General features: G+C 40.5%; 2 protein-coding genes across 5 annotated transcripts in view; both read left to right on the top strand.

Annotated features, from left to right (window-relative positions):
- The window catches only part of LOC101741247 (probable RNA-directed DNA polymerase from transposon X-element), a 29,780-nt gene extending 16,758 nt beyond the window's left edge, over nt 1-13,022 (top strand). For 2 of the 4 annotated variants that reach the window (XM_012691202.4, XM_062675144.1), the window contains exons 3-8: nt 5,546-5,750; nt 6,794-6,894; nt 8,189-8,343; nt 8,639-9,268; nt 10,303-10,484; nt 11,602-13,022. In XM_012691202.4, coding sequence (XP_012546656.1) covers nt 5,546-5,750; nt 6,794-6,894; nt 8,189-8,343; nt 8,639-9,268; nt 10,303-10,484; nt 11,602-11,790 — 1,462 coding nt within the window. In that variant the 3' untranslated portion in view covers nt 11,791-13,022. Of the gene's footprint in view, nt 1-882; nt 982-5,545; nt 5,751-6,793; nt 6,895-8,188; nt 8,344-8,638; nt 9,269-10,302 lie in introns of all 4 variants that reach the window. The other 2 variants (XM_062675143.1, XM_062675142.1) reach the window with 2 other exon arrangements.
- Nucleotides 13,023-14,207: 1,185 nt separating this feature from the next.
- The window catches only part of LOC101740822 (uncharacterized), a 33,913-nt gene continuing 28,305 nt past the window's right edge, over nt 14,208-19,815 (top strand). The window contains exons 1-4 of the mRNA XM_021348631.3: nt 14,208-14,511; nt 15,125-15,253; nt 17,928-18,047; nt 18,883-19,009. Coding sequence (XP_021204306.1) covers nt 14,443-14,511; nt 15,125-15,253; nt 17,928-18,047; nt 18,883-19,009 — 445 coding nt within the window. The 5' untranslated portion in view covers nt 14,208-14,442. The remainder of the gene's footprint in view (nt 14,512-15,124; nt 15,254-17,927; nt 18,048-18,882; nt 19,010-19,815) is intronic.

Below are 19,815 nucleotides of genomic sequence, written 5' to 3'. Positions count from 1 at the left end.
CGATGAAGGAATAACATAAGCCAAATTAAAGTACGACATAATAATGTTGAGCCGATCTGAACCTCTGGAATTCAGGCAACAAGGGGTAAACTATGACGTGCTAGACACACTTCTGCCAATGGTCGTTTGGTCTGCTCTGTCAGCTCCAGCACAAGCGATTTAGATACCTAAATCAATGTATATTTTTTTAAATCAACTATCGCCATAAGAAGTGTTTTGAAATAGTCATAACTTTATCACCAATACGAAAATCTGTTTCATTACTGAGAACAATGTGCAAGAAAGTCAGGGCTTGCTCATTTCCAAATACTAGAATAGATATTACTTAATGCTGATGAGGTTACGAATTTTTATGCCTTAATCAATTTGTGCGCCTATCGACAACTAAAGGTATAAAGATTCAGGAAATATTATGCCCTCGAAAGCTCAGCAAGAACGAATGATCCGGCAGCCATTCGAGCATCTGCTTGGTGGATGACTTAGCTTATATGTAGTAGCATCAGCAACCGGAGCAGCTGTGTGTAGTTGTGACAGTGTCGCGAGGTCCGGTCGCGTCGCGTCGCACTTCTGAGTAATAAAATAAACTCGACTTAAAAAGAGACGAACATTTTAATTCTAAATCGCATACCCGAGCGACAGGCTATAAGACTTCCACGTATTTTATATTTGGATACATTTTGTATTCAAATATATTTTAATGTGTACAAATTCTTAAAAGCATACGCCCTCAGACAGTTTATTCCTTTGATTTAAATTCAGTTCGAATCAGACCAAGCTCATCAAATATAGACGGTCTAAGTGAGACATTAAGATGAGACCCGCAGGGGGAAGTTCTAGTGTAGCCACGGATCAGATCATGGAGGGGTTGGGTCATCTCGGTAGGTTCCACGTTGTGAACTATATTCTACTGGCCCTGCCTGTGCTTAGTGCTGCTACCTATTCCATCACCTACGTCTTCCTCGCTGCTGATGTTAATTACAGGTAAATTAGCTAGTATACGCAAAGATAAATAATTAATTTAGAATTTATGATGCAAGTATATACATGAATGTATCTAGGCCATGACTCTGGTTAAAGATTTCGGAATCACCACTTTATCTCTTGTAAAGTGTACATGTAATTGGACGCTTGATTTATTTACAAGTGAATATATCTGTCTGTGCATTATGTGTATTGATAAGCCACCTCACCGCTCCCACGGAGAGTTGCCACCCCCCGGTTCCTCTCATCCACGGGTGATGTAGGCGTTTAAGCTCGAGATAATATTTACCTGAATCACTTCATATTTATGTGAATCACGTCGTATTTATCTGAATATTAGTTATCTTATTTATTTATTTATTTACTTACAAAAGTACTGCCACATCACAAACATTTAACATTGAAAATAAATTAAACTATTTAATTTATGGCCTGATACATGTGACAATAATGACGTACAAACATAAGCAATTCATCGGCACAATAATAATTAAAAAAAGAGAATACCTAATGAAAACATACTTTGAGATTCAAATTTAATAAGTAAAACAGTAATAATTGTTGAAATATTAATATGAATGTCTAATAAAGGTCATGACATATAAAAAAAAAAAAGAAGAATTAATGTCAATACAATATCAAGCAACAACAAGTCAGTTATAAAACAACTAATGATTAACGATTAAAGTTCAGGTGCGTTTCTTCTTTCTTTTCTCATTTTGTCCTTAACTTATCGTGGAACACATCAAGATCGGGCATTACTGTGATAAGGGAATGATACTTATCAATTATTCTTCGGAGAGGTGCTTGCCGTCCCAAATTAGACTTTACAGGTGGGGTGTAGAAAATATATTTGAGTTTCCCGCGAGGATAGGTACGGGGAACCTTTAGAAGCATGTTCTCTAGAAAGTAGCTGCACTGATATGGATCGCTCACGACGATATTATAAAAGAAAGATTCTTCCACATTCTGCCGGAGGACATAGAGGACATATTGATTGTGCTTCTTTAATAAAGATTGAACTACTGTCCATTTTGCGTTTCCCTGTGACACAGTGAGAAGTTCCGGCGAGACACTTAGTATGCGATGTCTGTGGGATTTTGCTTTTGATTCCGAACTGAGTTTCACTCGTAGATGAGTACTTTGTAGCTCTCAAAAGCACCTACAACGGCCACAGCAGGTGCTATGTTAGTTTTGTTTTTGTTAAAGAAAACTAGGTTACGATTAATGATATCCAAAAACCTCATTATTTTAATCATTGTTGTTGAAATACCGATAACTTTGAGTAGCTATTACTTTGTTTAGTTCATTTTATAATATTATTATGTTTCGAATATAAGTGTTCGTAATCAGTGAGGACTGGCTGCTAAATAATATATTACCACTCAAAATATATTTAAGTGGATCGCAAGTTATTCGAGTATCATGGAGATATCTTTGTGAGGGTCAACATGGATGCGAAATTTCCGTCGTGGCTTATAATAATATCGAGGAGTGAAATGCTATTTGCCACTATTTGGCTTAAGCGGCTTTTATCTTTGCAATTAAGGGTGCGTTTTATTTGGTATCAGCATCAACAGTTCGATGTTTTAATTGAATATCAATTAAGTTTACTGAATTCCAATAGCTGAAGAAGTATTTTGTTACGATATTTTTAAGCTATTGCATAGCTTTTATCGCGGGCTTTGAGCGCGGCGACTGAATCAAGAAATTCCGTAATGAAAATAACCTGACACCCCCACTACGCCTACCATGTAGCTCGCGTTCAACACATTCACACGTTGCGCTTGTGTAGTGTTTGTGAATAAGCGCGCAGCGTGACGTCGCACTGCCGCATGCACATAATGAAAAGTCTGCCCATCTCTCCCTCGCGCGGTCTAGGTTATGAGTGTGAAGGGGACAGTTAATGTTTTGCTTTTGTTAATGTTTATAAATAAAGCGTGGTCTTATTTTATTGTTGTTTTAATATTAAATTATTATTGTCGATTTATAACTGCATAAGTTGATAAAAAATGCTATGCAATAGCTTTACCGCGGCAGTCTCCTAGTGCCACACGTGTTTTTTTTTTTAAATTTTAAACTTTAAATGGCTCTCTCCTGTAAATTGCATGTCAGTTAAATGAAATAGTCTTACCCTTCGATATAGTTAGTGTTTAGCGACTAGCCCGTATGAACCTACCATGATTGTGCTATGTCATCCCAACGCTGAAGGTTTTATCGTGTTTGTATAGAGAGTGCGTGGAGATCGATCTTGTACACGAAGTCAAGTGGTAGTGATTGTTACGTTTTAACGAACGCATATTAAAACACAAACTAAATCCTCGAATGTCATCGGTTATTTCACGCCCGCGTTTTGACTTCAGTAACTATCTTCTTACACCACTCTATAATACTGGTGGTAGGACCTCTTGTGAACCCGCACGGGTAGGTACCACCACCCCGCCTATTTCTGCCGTGAAGCAGTAATGCGTTTCGGTCTGAAGGGTAGGGTAGCCGTTGTAACTATACTGAGATCTTAGAACTTATATTTCAAGGTGGGTGGGGCAATTACGTTGTAAATGTCTGTGGGCTCCAGTAACCACTTAACACCAGACGGCCTGTGAGCTCCTCCACCCATATAAGCAATAAATAAAAAAAAACAGACATTTTAAGTTTGACATCCACGTGACTCAATAATTAAGAATGTGATAATTTCCCGCGAAAACAACATTCAATGTTTACATAACAGTTCAGTGATAATAATAGGCTGTTCGTTGTTTACATAAACGGTGAGCGGAACACACGTGATTAACAAAATCGCTAACCTTTATTTACTAACGACCATATAAATATACCGACCGCGTTACTTTGTAATCGTTTACACGAATTGAATCCGTACTAGGATTTCAAGTTTTAGTGTGAAAATTTAGTATTTTGAGGTATAAAATCGAAGTATAATTTGGACAAAAAAACCAAAAGACAAGACAATTTTTCAGCTTGGGTTTTTTTATTGCTTAGATCGGTAGACGAACTCGCGGCCCAACTGGTGTTAAGTCGTTACCGGAGCCCATAGACATCTACGACGTTAATGCCGCCACCCACCTTGAGATATGAGTTCTAATGTCTCACTTATGAACAGTACAACGGCTGCTCCGCCCTTCCAACTGAAACGCATTACTGCTTCACGGCAGAAATAGGCAGGGTGGTGGCGGTGGTACCAATGGCGGATCCAGGGGGGTCATGGGGGTCATGACCACCCCCTGAGCTGGTTCCAGGATTCAGGTGGACCACTAATTGAATATAATGATTTTATTTATATATTTTGTCACCATATAGATTTTATGTAATATTTAATTAATTTAATATAATATAATAACTTTGTATAATGGCAAACGTCTGGGAACGAACGCATCTAAATTTGACTATATGACCTCCTCCTGGCGCCAAAGCTGGATCCGCCCTTGGGTGGTACCTACTCGTGCGGACTCACAAGACGTCCTACCACCAGTAAAGTGGGTGAGAGGGGCCCACGAGATCTGGAAGCTATTTTTAGGGCCGGCTGTCAGCTGTAGCTCCAATAACAAAGTTATACAAATTTTAAGCCCAATGATTTCACACTTATTGTAATTACACGTAAATTATTTAACAATAACTTTTGTTCCGTTATGTCCGCTCATGACTACGGCTGATGTAGTCATGTACGGTTATCACGTCTAAGGTTAAATACAAAAACAATTTTAAACAGAACGATTTAGTGACTTTGTTTGTCTCTCAGCACGAGTATGTTTGATAAGGGGCCGGTTCATGAGTCACTTAAAGAGCACGCAACTCCCGAGCCGTCGCCTACGGATTAGCAAAAACATGTTCACTCTTTTGATGAAAAGGTGCAGCTTAAGACCCCACTGATGGCTTCGTTTTGTAGTATCTATTGGATTCAGTAACCACTTAATGCTGGGTGGGCCATGATCTCATCCACTCATCTAAAGCAACACAAATAAGAAAATCCCCGTTTTAAAGACTCGATATTTCAATTCAATGCAATTTGTCTAGGAATAGGTGAACGTAGACTTTTCGTAAATTTGTTAGCCCAATCACACATCACAGGCTTGCAAATAATTGCAAATGGAGTCAACTTCGTGAAGTTATTTAGATAGTTTTTTTTCCGATGCTGAGAGCCTTGAGAGGCTATATCAGTGTTACCTTAGCGTATAGGTGAGCTCTCGGGGCTCAAACCTGGAGGTGTTGCTAACACTAGCAAGAGCAGTGCTTCGCAGAATCTACCGCCGGATCGGAAACGCGACCCACTGAGAAGACCCGGCGAGAAACTCAGTGGGCTGTGAATATGGGTTACATTTAGGTACTCCAAGCACCGGTCATCGTTCTCGTCGAACCCGTCGGTTGCGACCAAGGGCTCAGCGAGTAAAATAACCTTAGAATAAGGCATAGAAGATTAAATATGGTCCAAAGTAGTTAACTTTCTACGGTAAATGGATAATTTAACAACAAATGGCCCATGAACACGTTTGCTGATCACGACAGACCTTTAACATTGTTTTAATATATAATAATACATTGTTTTTTATAGATGCACCGTCCCGGAATGCGAATCTCTAAACACTACGGATTTTAATCCCGTTTGGTTACCGAACGCCGCGGTCGAGGGTCAGGGCGAGAGATGCTCCAGGCGCGTTCCTCTGACCCAGCCCTGCAGTGCAGACACTTCCTTCAGTCAAGAGGCACTAGCATGCGACCATTGGATTTACGCTAATAACAATACTATTGTTGCTGAGGTTTGTATCAGATGTCAGTTATTTTCTACAGTTTTTAAGGTTTAATGTGGCACCTACGTTGTCCGGCTACCTTTTAACATCAGGTGGTGTATGAGATCGATTTTTCCGTCTATAAAACACGTATCTTTCTAAATACTGCAAGAACGTTGGGCCGGAGTGTATCTAGTAAATTTCAAAAGCAAATCCGTGAAATTCTATTTTTTGCCTATCTATCCTAGTAACCTGGAGGGGTTATACTAGGTTCGCCGAACGTGTAAGCAAGATCCAGCCTGGAGAATTTAATAGCATTAGCGTTAGCAAGGGCATTGCTGCGCTGAATCTATCAACCGGATCGAAATCACGACCCACTGTCAAGATCCGGCGAGAGACACAGTGGGTACGGTTCAACTTGTTTCAATAACTCGCCGATACCTACAGTTTATGTACACTGCCCTTTTAAATATTTTGACACAATCAATAAATATGACCTTAATCTAAATAAAAGTAATCTAGATACAAACGCAACGAAATGATTTAATGATACTATTTAATTATACAAAATGACTTCAATTAAAAATCTATTACTACAGGTTTAACAGATAATTTTCTTTCGTCAATGCCAGTTATTGTTGAAAGTTCACTGGTCCCTTGACATGAATAAGGTTTCATTGTGACTGCATTATGTAATGGTGTAAGGAGGAATGCCAAAAAAATAGATTGGGAAATAAATTGAGTCCACTACCTAGTATGAGACGTCATCGTGACGTGATTATTCGCGGAAGATATAGTGGACTTTACCAGCGTATGTTCATAAGGTAAAAATGATCATCCTCTTGAACTTTTTGATCTGGACCGGCTTGAAGATAAGTAGCCCAGTCTGGACAGCCGAGTCATGCTTAGGTTATTATTCAATGTACAAAGCATTCGGGGCCTAGATGTTTCCCTCGTCGATGCCGGTGTTTTGTAACACAGGAGGAAGCCCCACTTTGTGGTGGATGAATGCGGATCGCTGAACCATATTAACTCACAAAAGATTACAAGGATGCTATTTGTAAATTCACCAGTTCAACCTCGCCTGCCAAGAGTGGAAGCGAACCCTGGTCGGAACAATCCACAACATCGGGATGCTGGTCTCTCTGCCCATACTGGGATACATCTCTGATCGGTGAGCTACACGGCTTATAACACAATAGGCTCTCTATTTTTAACAAGTTTTTATTATCTTGATCTGCATCCATACATCAACATCTGTAAAAGCCCGAATATTGGTAAATCTTAGGTTTTACCAGTAAATCTTAGGGTTTATCAACACGAGTCGGTAAATGTAAGAATATGTAAAAAAGAAATGATTTTATCGGGCTTTTACCATTAGAATTTAGTATATGCTAGGTTTTACCAGTGACAGCTGTAAATTTTGGTTTTGGAAATAAAACAATGCATACTTCTCAATTATTTATTTCAAATCCTTACATACCTATAAGTAATTATTAATAATTTGTACTACTAATCAGTTAAATCGTAACCTATATTATCTTTTGGTATTTTTATTGATTAAATTTTACTAGTAATAAATAATTTTTAAACCCTTTTAGAATAATAAAAACAACACAATTTTAATTATCTTGACAAAGTACATAACGCTCCCTCCCTATTATGGCTAATCTAACTGAATCATTTCTTTTTTTAAGTGTAACATTTTGGCCAACTTTTTGTTATATTTGGATATTTATCAGACGATATGGCTTTCATTTTTCCAGCTTGATTTTCCAAATTGATTTTTGCCTTTTTTCCTATTGTCTGGACTGATCCTATCTTTTTCGGAATTGGGTCTTCTTGAGCTTGAGTTAAGTTTTCTGTCTCTGAAGCGGTTTCATTGGTTATTTACTTCTCCATCATAATTTCAGTTACATTTTCTTGGGTTTTATTCCTCAAATTAATACTGTTTATGTCCTCTTCTGACTCATTTTCAACAACATTTTCTTCCTTCAAGGCCATACGCCAAGCACATATTGACATGTTTATCTCAGCATTTACCTTGTCTTTGAGGTAAATCCTAAAATTTACCAAGCGAATGGTAAAAGTCCGAAATAAACGATGATCATAAAACAGCTCGGACTTTTACCATTAAGAGTTGGTAAATATTAGGATTTCCTGGAAAATCTTAGGATTTACCGTAGTTCAGGCTTTTACAGTAATGTATATACCTAATAAAAAAAAATCCTAATGCATTCTTCGAAAGAAATGTTCAACAACTTCAATACCGTGTAACTTGAAAATTTGCACGATTAATCAATGCCTAACAAAACCTAACAAAACTCACAGGGGTAAAAAAGTATTTATTTTAATATTTATTCCAGTTTAATACAAGCATGTTTTTTTAGACGTTTTAGTGTCTTAAAGTGGGTGGCGGTGGTAAAGGTGTAGTAACAATTGTAGCGATTGACGTTTGTCTATTTCAGGTTCGGTCGTAAAGTGGCGTTAATCCTGAGCTGTACCTTGGTGGGGGTCATCGGCACCTTGAAGGCGTTCTCGGTCTCCTACGAAATGTACGTTATTGTGGAGTTCTTGGAGACCATAGCCGGAGCTAGCACATTCCCTGCTTCGTACATTTTAAGTGAGTAGAAAGCGTATCACTTTTGGAATACTTTCAGGATAAAAACCGCCCTCAGCCTGACCATTTTTACTCAAAAGAGAAAAACGACTCTATCATGCGATGTAAAAATACTCAACAAACACCTCAAATAAAGATAGCTTGCCTATATTGTTTTAATGTCCCGCTAATTTAATTTACTACAACTGTTCAACCAAAGCATTGTTATTTAATTTTTTTGTACAAACAAATTTTGTACATATATTTTTCATATTTGGTGCTAAATTAAAGTTTGTTTGATAATTCAATTTAATTACAGCAATCGAATTACTGGGTCAAGACAAGAGGGTTCTAACGACAGCATTCCTGGGCATTGTCATCTCCATGGGAGGAGTTTGTTTTGCTCTTATGGCTAAAACCTTTCAATACTGGAGGACGTTCATCCTGGTGGTTTACCCTCCAGCTCTACTCTTCCTCTCCTACATATATTTTCTTCCTGAAAGCATAAGATGGTTGCTTTCAAAAGGAAAGAAAAAAGAAGCCATAAAGATCATAAAGAGAGCAGCAAAAATGAACAATGTAACTCTTTCTGAAGAAACCCTGAGGGAGTTGACAGAAGATAAGCCCCAGACCATGGAAGAAAAGAAGGAAATACAGAATGAGCCAGGCATATGGTCTCAAGTCATGAGATCTCCGATCATAATGAAGCGATTGGCTATTTGCTCCTGGTGGTGGATAACTTGCACCTTCGTATTCTACGGACTGGCGATCAACTCTGTTTCTCTTGCCGGAGACAAGTACACTAACTACATGCTAGTTGTGAGCGTGGAAGTGATCGGCGTGGTCATCAACGCTTTGGTTCTGGACAGGATCGGCAGGAAGAGATCTTTACTCATCGGTTTTATGGTCTGCGGGGTTTCTTGCTGCGCGATTCCGTTTGTCCGTAATCGTGAGTTTTTTTATTTTATTTTTATTGCCCTTGTAGGCAGACGAGCATACGGCCCACCTGATGGTGAGTGGTTACCGTCGCCCATGGAGTTCAGTAATGCCAGGGGCAGAGCCAAGCCACTGCCGACCGCTTAATACTCTCCATAAGCCTCTTTTGAAGAAGAACATGTCATAGCGCTCAGGAAACACCGTGGAGGGGGGGCTCATTCCATAGCCGGATGGTATGTGGCAAAAAATACCTCTGGAAACGCACTGTCGATGAACGCAGCGGTTCCAGATAATATGGATGAGCTCTACTCCGATGACGGGAGCTGCGATGATAAAAAGGAGATGAAGGGATCGTCTCAAACAATTCCAAGTATGCTTACAGCTGCTCAATTATTACACGACGATACAGACGTACCGCTTGCAGCTCGACCCTGAGCACATCTGCCGAGCAGTGACTCTGCAGCTGTTTATTCTAATTCCCAGTGTCCTCAATCATTTTGTTACTGTAATAAAGAGTCTACATAGGTAATTCTTTGCCTCACCCAGATAGTTATCATACAATAATTCTCAAATTTAATGGATACGAGCAAAGTGCCCTGACAGGTATTGTCTCAAACGTACAGCCTCCGTATTGATTTTCCTTAAAACGTTTGTGAATACATTTACAATTCTACAGTGTACACAATAATGAGCATTTTATTAGAATAGGTACGATTAGTAGATGTTTTATGTTCTTCAATTTAATGATTTCGTAGAAATAATTCGTTAAGATTTTTCTGTGGGTTGTAGGCGGGCAAGCTCGTAGACCGGTGAATACTGGAGCCTGTGGGAATCATAAACCCCCATGTATGTCCTGCCCACCTTGCGGCACGCTCCCGAACTCTGTTGTATTGTAGTTATACTTACAGGCTATTCCATCCTTCGAGCCGGAACGCGTGACTGCTTTGCGTAGTGAATACACAACAAGGTGGACGCTTACCCGTCTGCGTTTATAAAATACGTCGAATTTCTCCTCAATAATCTTTATTTTCCTGTTTCTAATTTCAGATATAGTTTGGCTGTCCATATTTTTGTACCTGCTAGGGAAGGTCGCCATCACTCAGGCCTTCAACGGCATCTACATGTACACGTCGGAGTTGTTCCCGACCCGCGCCAGACACTCGCTGCTGGCCTTCTGCTCGATGGTCGGCAGGATCGGGTCCATTGTTGCACCGCAGATGCCTTTACTGGTTTGTACTTTGCAACAATACCATATTCTTCTTCTTTTTCTCCACCTTATCCCACTAGGTGGGGTCGGCACAGCTTATTTTTCGATTCCATTCTCTTCTATCAGCCGTCATCTCAACACTCACTTCTCTCTCTCTCATATCGTCATGCACGCACTCCATCCATGTCTTCTTCAGTCGACCTCTTCTCCCTCTACCTTGCACTACCATTTCCATACATCTCCTAGTGACATGCATCTCCTCTCTACGCATCACATGTCCACACCACGCTAACCGTCCACTCTTTAATTTAATTAACAATAACATCGTGTAATAAAAATCAAACCCGAAAAATTATAATTTGCGTAACTACTGGTGGTGGGACCCATGGAATAAATAAATAAGGTAGGACCTCTTGTGAGTCCGCACGGGTAGGTACTACCACCCCGCGTATTTCTGCCGTGAAGCAGTAATGCGTTTCGGTTTGAAGGGTGGGACAGCCGTTGTAACTATACTGAGATCTTAGAACTTATATCTTAAGGTGGGTGGCGCATTTATGTTGTAGATGTCTATGGTCTACAGTAACCACTTAACACTAGGTGGGTGGGACGATCTCACGTCCAACCATTTCCGCAATAAATAAAAAATAAAATCTAAATTCGCATCGCAATATTAAAGAAAGTTGAGTCTCTCTGATATCATAGATACGATCTGCGTTTATCTGGGGGTGTGAAGACCTGTGTAATCGTGTCAAGTGATGTGACACCACAGTCCAAATCTCGAAGGGTGGTACCATTTATTAAAAGAAATAAGTACTTAATACATGTTCACAAGTGTGTTACAATAGGGAACATTTATAAACGTTCGCAATTACTGTTGGGCGTGCTGGGAGCCCGTACAAAATGTCCCATCGTCTCGTCTCTTTCTACTAAGAAACAAAAAGTATGCCTTGAGTCGTGGATGGAGTGGCCTCCGTGTAATGTAACTGATACTTCGATTTTATTTATTAACACGCCTCTGAGCTCTAGTAGAGACTTTATCCTAAAGCTATGAGATTGCACTACAGTTAAAATCTCTAACACCACCGATAGTTTTTACGATTAAAACTGTACTAATAGCACGATTATTCCAAAAATTTCAGGAGATCTACGTAAAATGGTTGCCGTCAGTGTTGTTCGGCTGTACAGCCCTCGTGGCCGGGCTGCTCATGACCACCACACCCGAGACCCTCAACACGACCCTCCCCGACACCATACAGGAGGCGGAGCAGATCGCAACACGACACAGAGAGCCGCACAAGTCGAAAGAAATACAATCGACTCCCTGTTGATTGTAAATTAGGAAACATGACATAGTTAATATAATTATAGACAATATCTACTTTAAACTAGGACGTATTTTGCCTAATAAAAAGTGAAGTAGTTGAAAATAATAATTTTAATCTATTTGTTTACAATATATTTTTCTACCTAGAAGATCGCTTCCATGTAGAACTATTCTAATATTGTTTATTAAAACAGAATTTTTGTTTTGTCTCCACCTTATTCCACTAGATGGGGTCGCACCAGCAAATTTTTCTATTCCATTCTCTTTATCAGCAACCATGTCAACACTTATTCCTCTCTCTCTCATATCGTCATGCAGACACTCCATCCATGTCTTCTTCAGTCGACCTATTCCCCCTCTACCTTACACTACCATTTCCATACATCTCCTAGTCACATGCATCTCCTCTCTACGCATCACATGTCAATACCACGCTAACCGTCCACTCTTTAATTTGGCAATCACCGGGGCAACTTTCACGCTTCCAGTATTAAAACAGTATTATATTACGCAAAATGTACTTGTTGTTTAAGTATGTTTATGTACTGTGAAGTTCTAATGTGACGGTCGCTGCACCAGTGTGCTAAGTGTGAGTTTGATAACGTTTTCGATAGCGTAAAAGTTTGTCTCGTTGAAAGTTTGCCTACGTTTGCCGCTAGGGGCGCTGTTCCAACTGCATACAAATTTGAGTTAACTTTTACGCTATCGAGAACGTTATAAAAATCGCACTAAGCACACAAACACGGGCTCTACTACGTGGCACATGCGCCGCAGATGACAATAGGATGACGGAATTATTTCAAACAATTCCTTAATCTGACTGGAATAAACTATCAGACACAACTTTCCCAAACACAGCGTGTCTAATGTTGCATTAAATGGAACTAGCTGGTATTTGGATACCCTGCTCTATTACACTCGTAGTCCCCGACCGTGAAGAAGTTTTATATTTAGTTCAGGCACACGCAACTGAAAATTTGTTGACAGCGATACCAAATAATTGACGCATAGTCGCATACACATATGCTAACGCTTTGAGTTCAATAATACAGAAGTCTTGGTCCACACCGCCCCACTGGCCCCACTCGTTGTTTTCGTTCGAAATGACAGATAACATTTATAGCCTACGTCTTTTCTCCAGAATGTTATGTTTTTATTGTAAACATTGTATGCATAATGTAACATTATAAACATTGTTAATGAATGAACAAAATAAAAGCGCGTTCATACTCACAATTATGTTTTTTACTAATAAGTATATTTATCCCTATACCGTCATTTATAATAATGTATATATATTAATTGAAAGAAATGAATAAAAATAGAACGATGTCTGTGTTGCGGGTGCGATTCCATTTGCCATGTTCGCAGTTTTTGTATGTTTCATCGATTTGTTCATTTGCCTCACAATATTGTAAACTTTCTCTGGCTTGGTTTGAATACAGGATGTAGTAGTTAGTGAAGACATATCAATCTTTTTTCCCCCCTACTTATGCTGATAGCCTTGAGAGGTTATTTCAGCATAACCTTAACTAGTAGGTGAGCTCACGGGGCTCAAACCGGAGTGATGTTAACACTGACCCTAGCAAGAGCAGTGCTTCGCAGAATCCACCACCGGATCGGAAACGCGACCCACTGAGAAGATCAGGAGGGAAACTCAGTGGGCTGTGTCTGAGAGTTAATTTACTCGTCGAGCCCTTCGTCGCAAGCGACGGGTTCGACGAGGACGGTGACCGGTTCGCAATCAAAGATTACCTTCCAACACGTGTTTAATCCGTATTTAAGTACGTAAGTAATGTATTTTAATTTTATAATTTAACAGAACGAATGATAGAGCTGACTTCAATGTTCGTAATCTCGAATCGTTCGGAACTTTGGATTACTTTGGAAGTGGGTTACGTCTATTTAAAGGCAGGTAGGTACACAGCAAATGAATGGTTTCATGCAAAACCGTCGCAAATACGCGTGTAGGGCTGTGCATTTTTAAACTGATTCAGTCAATTAATTATTTTTTTTGAAAAAATTGGAAAATAATAGAGACGCCCAAATTTTGTATTTAGTCTGCACAAATGAACAACAATATTGGTAATGTAAAAACTACTTCTAAGAGATGGTACTCAACTTGGTGGAACTTTGGGGGTGTTATAATCATAAATTGCAATATGTAGATTTGGGAAGGTTGCAGTAGTCTCTGTATGAATAAGTAAAGACAAAACATCACTACTACCCACGAGACATGTGGTCGCTTCGCATGTGATGCTTCACGGCAGGATCTCAGTGCCTATCCGCGGGGCCACAAGTCCCCTACCTCAAGTAAATTTTCCTTTCAACAAAGCTTTGCCTTGAAAAATCTAAATGCGCGTGCATTAAAATTGAACAGGTGGCAATCCTAATAGATCTGTCGTTACTGATCGTAAAATCATAGTGTTGGCGGATACGGCGGCCGGTTTCAGAATAACCCGACGCAGGCCCGCGCCGCCCGCCTGCGCCACGTTGTGACGTTACCACTACGTAAATATTTAATTAAACTACAAATCATAACATCAAAATATTAAGAGGATTCGATAGTTTTGATTTACGACATTTGTATTGAGTTAGATCGTGAGTGATTGTGGGGAGGCGCTTGAGGGTCGCAGTGTGTTAATTCGTGTCGGAAATGTCTCGGCGTGAACTGAGGAGTGATAGGATTGAGTACCCGGCGCCTCCGCCTAGCAAATGTGCGAAAGTGAGTACACTGAAGTATTTTGATTTGCGAAATGAGCATCTAGCTGTGTTTTAGTCATGAATGGACTGACATAAGGAAACGTTTACTCGCTTATATTGGAATATTCGGGTTTTTTCCACTATTTATTAAAAGTGGTTAGATCAACCAAAACAGTTGAGCTTGTAATCTTAAGTCTTAAGATGGGCGCTGGCTTTCACGTTATGTTGTCGAAGGACTCCCGCAGCAGTCTACCATCAAACGAGGTGTGAGATCATGTCATGTCATTGGTAGGCAGCGGCTTGGCTCTGCCCCTGTCATTGTTGACGTCCATGAGCGACGGTGACCACTTATCATCAGGTGGGCTCGTTTGCCTACAAGGTCAATAAAAAAAAATCTGCCTAAGAAAATTATGAAATGTGATGTTGAGTTCAAACATAGCAAAAATGTCTTCCTTCTTAGGCGGAACGTATAGTTAGGTACTTTGCGGCAGAAATATGCAGGGTGGTAGTATTTACCCATGGGGGAATGCAACATCTCCTCCATCAACCTCTTATAAGTTTTGGCTATTTAGTTAGAAAGAGTGTGTGTGTGTGTGTATTAGAAAGAGTAACCCTATGGCGTGTGTTATCAACAGTTCCTATACTACACGTGGAAGCTATGTTCGGTGGTTTTCTCGCACTTCGTGATGATCAGCCTGGTCGTGGCTTACTGCATCCTCGGAGCCGTCATCTTCGAGAAGCTGGAAGCGGAGCACGAGAAAGATGTAAGGATCGTCTGCACCTACCACTTCTATGTGTGTCCATTGTTAATTATTTCTGTACTAGCCCCTTTTTTTCCCTACCAAAACTGAGAGCCTTGAGAGGCTATTCCAGCGTAGCCTTAGCTAGTAGGTGAGCTCACGGGGCTCAAACCTGACGACGTTGCTAACACGAACCCTAGCAAGAGCCGTGCTTCGCAGAATGTACTACCGGATCGGAAACGCGACCCACTGAGAAGATCCGGCGAGAAACTTAGTGGGCTTTATCTGAGGGCTAATTTACTCGTCGAGCCCTTCGTCGCAAGCGATGAGTTCGACGAGAACGATGACCGGTGCTTGAGGTACCTAATAGCACCGTTAGTGGATCGGGAGGATCCGAAATGACGTGGCACTAGCCCCGACGAGCAGGTATCAGCACTCTGCCTATTTTTGACGGGAAGCAGTCATACGTTCAGGTTTTAAGGGTGAGACTGTCGTGAAGCCAATTGTGATCGATAACAGATAACTGCCTATTTCGATTCGAAGACGGACGGTTTTTCAATATAACTGAAGCGCCATCCTCGTACCAAGGCGCGATGTATGTGATATTAATAAAGAGAACGAAAACTGGATAGCTTCAAGTAGTCTAGGCCATAATATATATGTACCTATATTCTGCTGTCTCTCTAGATAAATAGAAAAGCCTTCGTACAGAAAACACGTTACTGTGTTTTATTGTGACTAACAATACTATAATTTATTAATTACACTCAATTTACTGGTGGTAAGACGTCTTGTGAGTCCGCACGGGTTGGTATCACTACCCCGCCTATTTCTGCCTTGAAGCAGTAATGCGTTCCGGTTTGAAGAACGGGGCAGCCGTTGTACTGTTAAAAGTCAGACCTTAAAACTCATGTCTCAAGGTGGGTGGCGGCATTTACGTTGTAGATGTCTATGGGGTCCGGTAACCACTTCATATCAGGTTGGCCGTAAGCTCGTCCACCTATATAAGCAACAAAAAAAACTAAAAAAAGCGAATGCAAATAAGCTTTTGGGACTAGGAAAACGATTCCCCGACACTTCGACCTAATACTAGCTTTAATAAAATGTCGTCAATTTGGTTTCAAGCGTCTCTGTCTCTCGTCTAAATAAACAGCGGGCCTAGTTTCGCAAGAGTGACAATCAGTCACCATATAGTCATGAAAGCTATGAATCTTCGCATAAAAATATTATAAACGTTACAATAAACATTCATACTGCTAGAAAACAAATCATAAAAGTCAGTTCTGCTTTATGTTTCGACTGAATTTTATTAAGTTCGTATGTAAACTACTAAAATTAAACATCTTCAAAAACGTTATGTGGACGTGAATGGTTCAGAGTAACATATAGCTTTAAGAATGTACGCTTGGAACATAAAACTGTTTTAGGACCAATTTTAAATTATCCGATGTGGCTTAAAGAAAGAAATAAAAATGCATGTTCGTCAACTCTGTTGGAATAGACTGGAATAGCCACCGAAGTCTGGAAGGTAGCGGTTATGGTCATTACCATTAGATAACAATTAAACAAAGTTTCAAACAACTGCAACTAGTAACCAAATAACAATTGGTTTCATCCTTCCTTAATTATTTTAATTGCGTAGGTGGGTTGTGGGACCCGCCTGTTGTTAGGTGGTCACCCGAGCTCATAGACGTCACAACGTGGATGTCGCCACCCAAGTTGGTACTTGAGGTCTAAGTCCCAATTCGGTTGTCGCACCCTTCAAGTAAGAACGCAAGACAAAGGGTGGTACATACATAGTGTGTGGCTTGTAGTATGTCTTACCATTAGTATAATATACTAGTAGGTACTTTATTTCCGTTTCAACTTTGATAACGGTCTCTTTATACATGGCTTAAGAAAGTACGTATATGAAGATTAATAAAATTCAATTTTAATGTTGGAAAAGTTCGCTCTAATCCGTAATATATTCTCGTACTAAACACGATAATTATTCTAACCGCCGACAGATTTTGTTCAGTGATGCGCGTGGAAGGCGGCTCAATCACTCATGAGGGGCTTGTTTTAATTTCATTTCACCGGATGTTTTAAATAGATTACAAAAATAATGAGATGATTTTGTTGGAAAGTTTTCAGCATGTCTTCATACAAAAATTAGGGAATTATTGGAATTAAAATTGAATAGAATAGTGGGTGTGGACACTGACTTCTGTTTCATGGGGCTTTTATTGATTGACAGATCAAGTCAGTTTCTTCGTGAAATATATTCAGTATTCGTTTAAGTTGCATTTAACTTTTTTTTTTTTTTTATTGCCTTTGTAGGCAGACGAGCATATGGCCCACCTGATGGTGAGTGGTTACCGTCGCCCATGGACTTCAGCAATGCCAGGGGCAGAGCCAAGCCGCTGCCTACCGCTTAATATTCTCCATAAGCCTCGTTTGAAAAAGGACATGTCATAGCGCTCGGGAAACACCGTGGAGGGGAGCTCATTCCATAGCCGGATGGTACGTGGCAAAAAAGACTCATTGGGTTAAACTGCTCTGCATTAGGCTCTACTCGGCATGGGGCCACTAATCATTTGACTAACGCGGCTACCAGTTACGTGAGGAAACCTAACAAAGGTAACAATAAGCCGGTCATGGCCATATTTTCTCTAATTCAATCAGACGTTAAAAAAAATTATAAACATTTGAACAGGTCAAGATGAATATATCACAAATACGGAAGAACACTACCCAGAGCATCTGGACCATGACCAAGAGCGTGCCACTGTTCAACCACACGAACTGGACTTCCTCCACTGTTGACATGCTGAAGGTAGGCGCCTCCTGTGCTTTAAGATCCACAAACAAACTTACCAACAGCAATACATAAACGATTACAAAAACTGGAAAATATACTTCATCATCGCACACGGGCTGAGGTTTTTTTTCTTTTCTTTTTCTTAGATTGGTGGACGAGCTCACTACCCACCTGGTGTTAAGTGGTTATTGGAGCCCATAGACATCTATAATGCAAGTGCAACCACCCACCTTGAGGTATGAGTTCTAAGGCCTCATTATAGCTACAACGCTTCAAACCGAAACGCATTACTGCTTCACGGCAGAAATAAGCAGGTGGTGGTACCTATCCACGTGGACTCACAAGTCGTTCTAACAGCAGTAAAGTACCACAGGTAAATAATAAAGGAATTAAATAACGTGGAAGTTCAGAATCACACGGGCCTATAGGTACCACCGACCCGCCTATTTCCATAGGCAAAGCTACCCGTAAAGTTTCGGTTTGAAACTAGGACACCCTTCTTAAATTTGTTTATTGTTATTTGTGGTGGACGACTATATGATCCATCTGATGGTGAGTGGACACCTTCATTCATGGACCTCAGCAATGTCAGTGGCAGAGCCAAGCAGCTGCCTACCGTTGAGTACTCTCCGCAAGTCTCGTTTGAAGAAGGATATATCATAGCGTTCCGGAAACATTGTGCAGTTTATTTGAAAGACGCAATGAATGTGGCAGAAACGTCCATCTAAATATTCAATAGCTCAACTCTCCGTTCTGTATACCACTGGTTACCGACAAAGTAGTTGAGCGGTCCCGACTGCTCTCGACCGAAGTTATCCTTGATGTTAAACGATGCACGATTTAAAACCAGGACTTCGAGAACGCCATACTCCTGGAGATGAAGGTCCGTGGCTGGGACGGGAACGAGAGCACACACCACATACAGTGGACGTTCACCGGGGCCCTCTTCTACTCCATCATCGTCATCACTACCATCGGTGAGTCAGGCATGGTGCCCCAGGCGCAACACGACTCATCGAATAAGCTATTGATGTTTTTAATTTTCTTTGCAAAGACAATACAATCAATCCAACCCGCAAAATATAATTTGCGTAATTACGGGTGGTGGTAGGACCTCATGTGAGTCCGCACGGGTAGGTACTACCACCCCGCCTATTTCTGCCGTGAAACAGTAATGCGTTTCGGCTTGAAGGGTGGGACAGCCGTTGTAACTATACTGAGACCTTAGAACTCATATCTCAAGGTGGGTGGCGCAGTTTACGTTGTAAATGTCTATGGGCTCCAGTAACCACTTAACACCAGGTGGGCTGTGAACTCGTCCACCCATCTAAGCAATGAAAAAAAAATACAACTTTATGCTTCGTCAAACGTTTGAATTGTGTTTATCAGCAATCGGCAGCAGCGGATTATGAGTCAGAGCATGTGATGGGCGACTGCCGCTCGGGATGCTATCGCATGCTACATTCTATAATACTTCAGCTCCTCCCATCACCGGCGGAATACCTACATCAGTTTGTTTTTGTGCACTACTGCACTTGTTGTGTTCAGTCACGTGCCATATCTCGGTTGAACCATGAGTTCTCGTGCGCATATACGTCATAAATATAAATTTGCGTCATTGCTCATGGTAAGGTTTACTGTTGCACGAGCACGCACAGGTAGATACCGTCATCCTGCCTATTTATACCGCGAGACAGTCCGGTTTCTGCAGTATGAGAAAATTCAAAGTTCGACCTCATGTTACAAGGCATATTCACCGTTTAATATTTACGGATTCCGGTAA

The sequence above is a fragment of the Bombyx mori genome, chromosome 23, assembly GCF_030269925.1.
Source record: "Bombyx mori chromosome 23, ASM3026992v2".
In the NCBI taxonomy this organism is placed as follows: domain Eukaryota; kingdom Metazoa; phylum Arthropoda; class Insecta; order Lepidoptera; family Bombycidae; genus Bombyx; species Bombyx mori.
The sequence above is the reverse complement of the archived record's forward strand: the minus strand, read 5'-3'. Positions and strand labels throughout refer to the sequence as shown.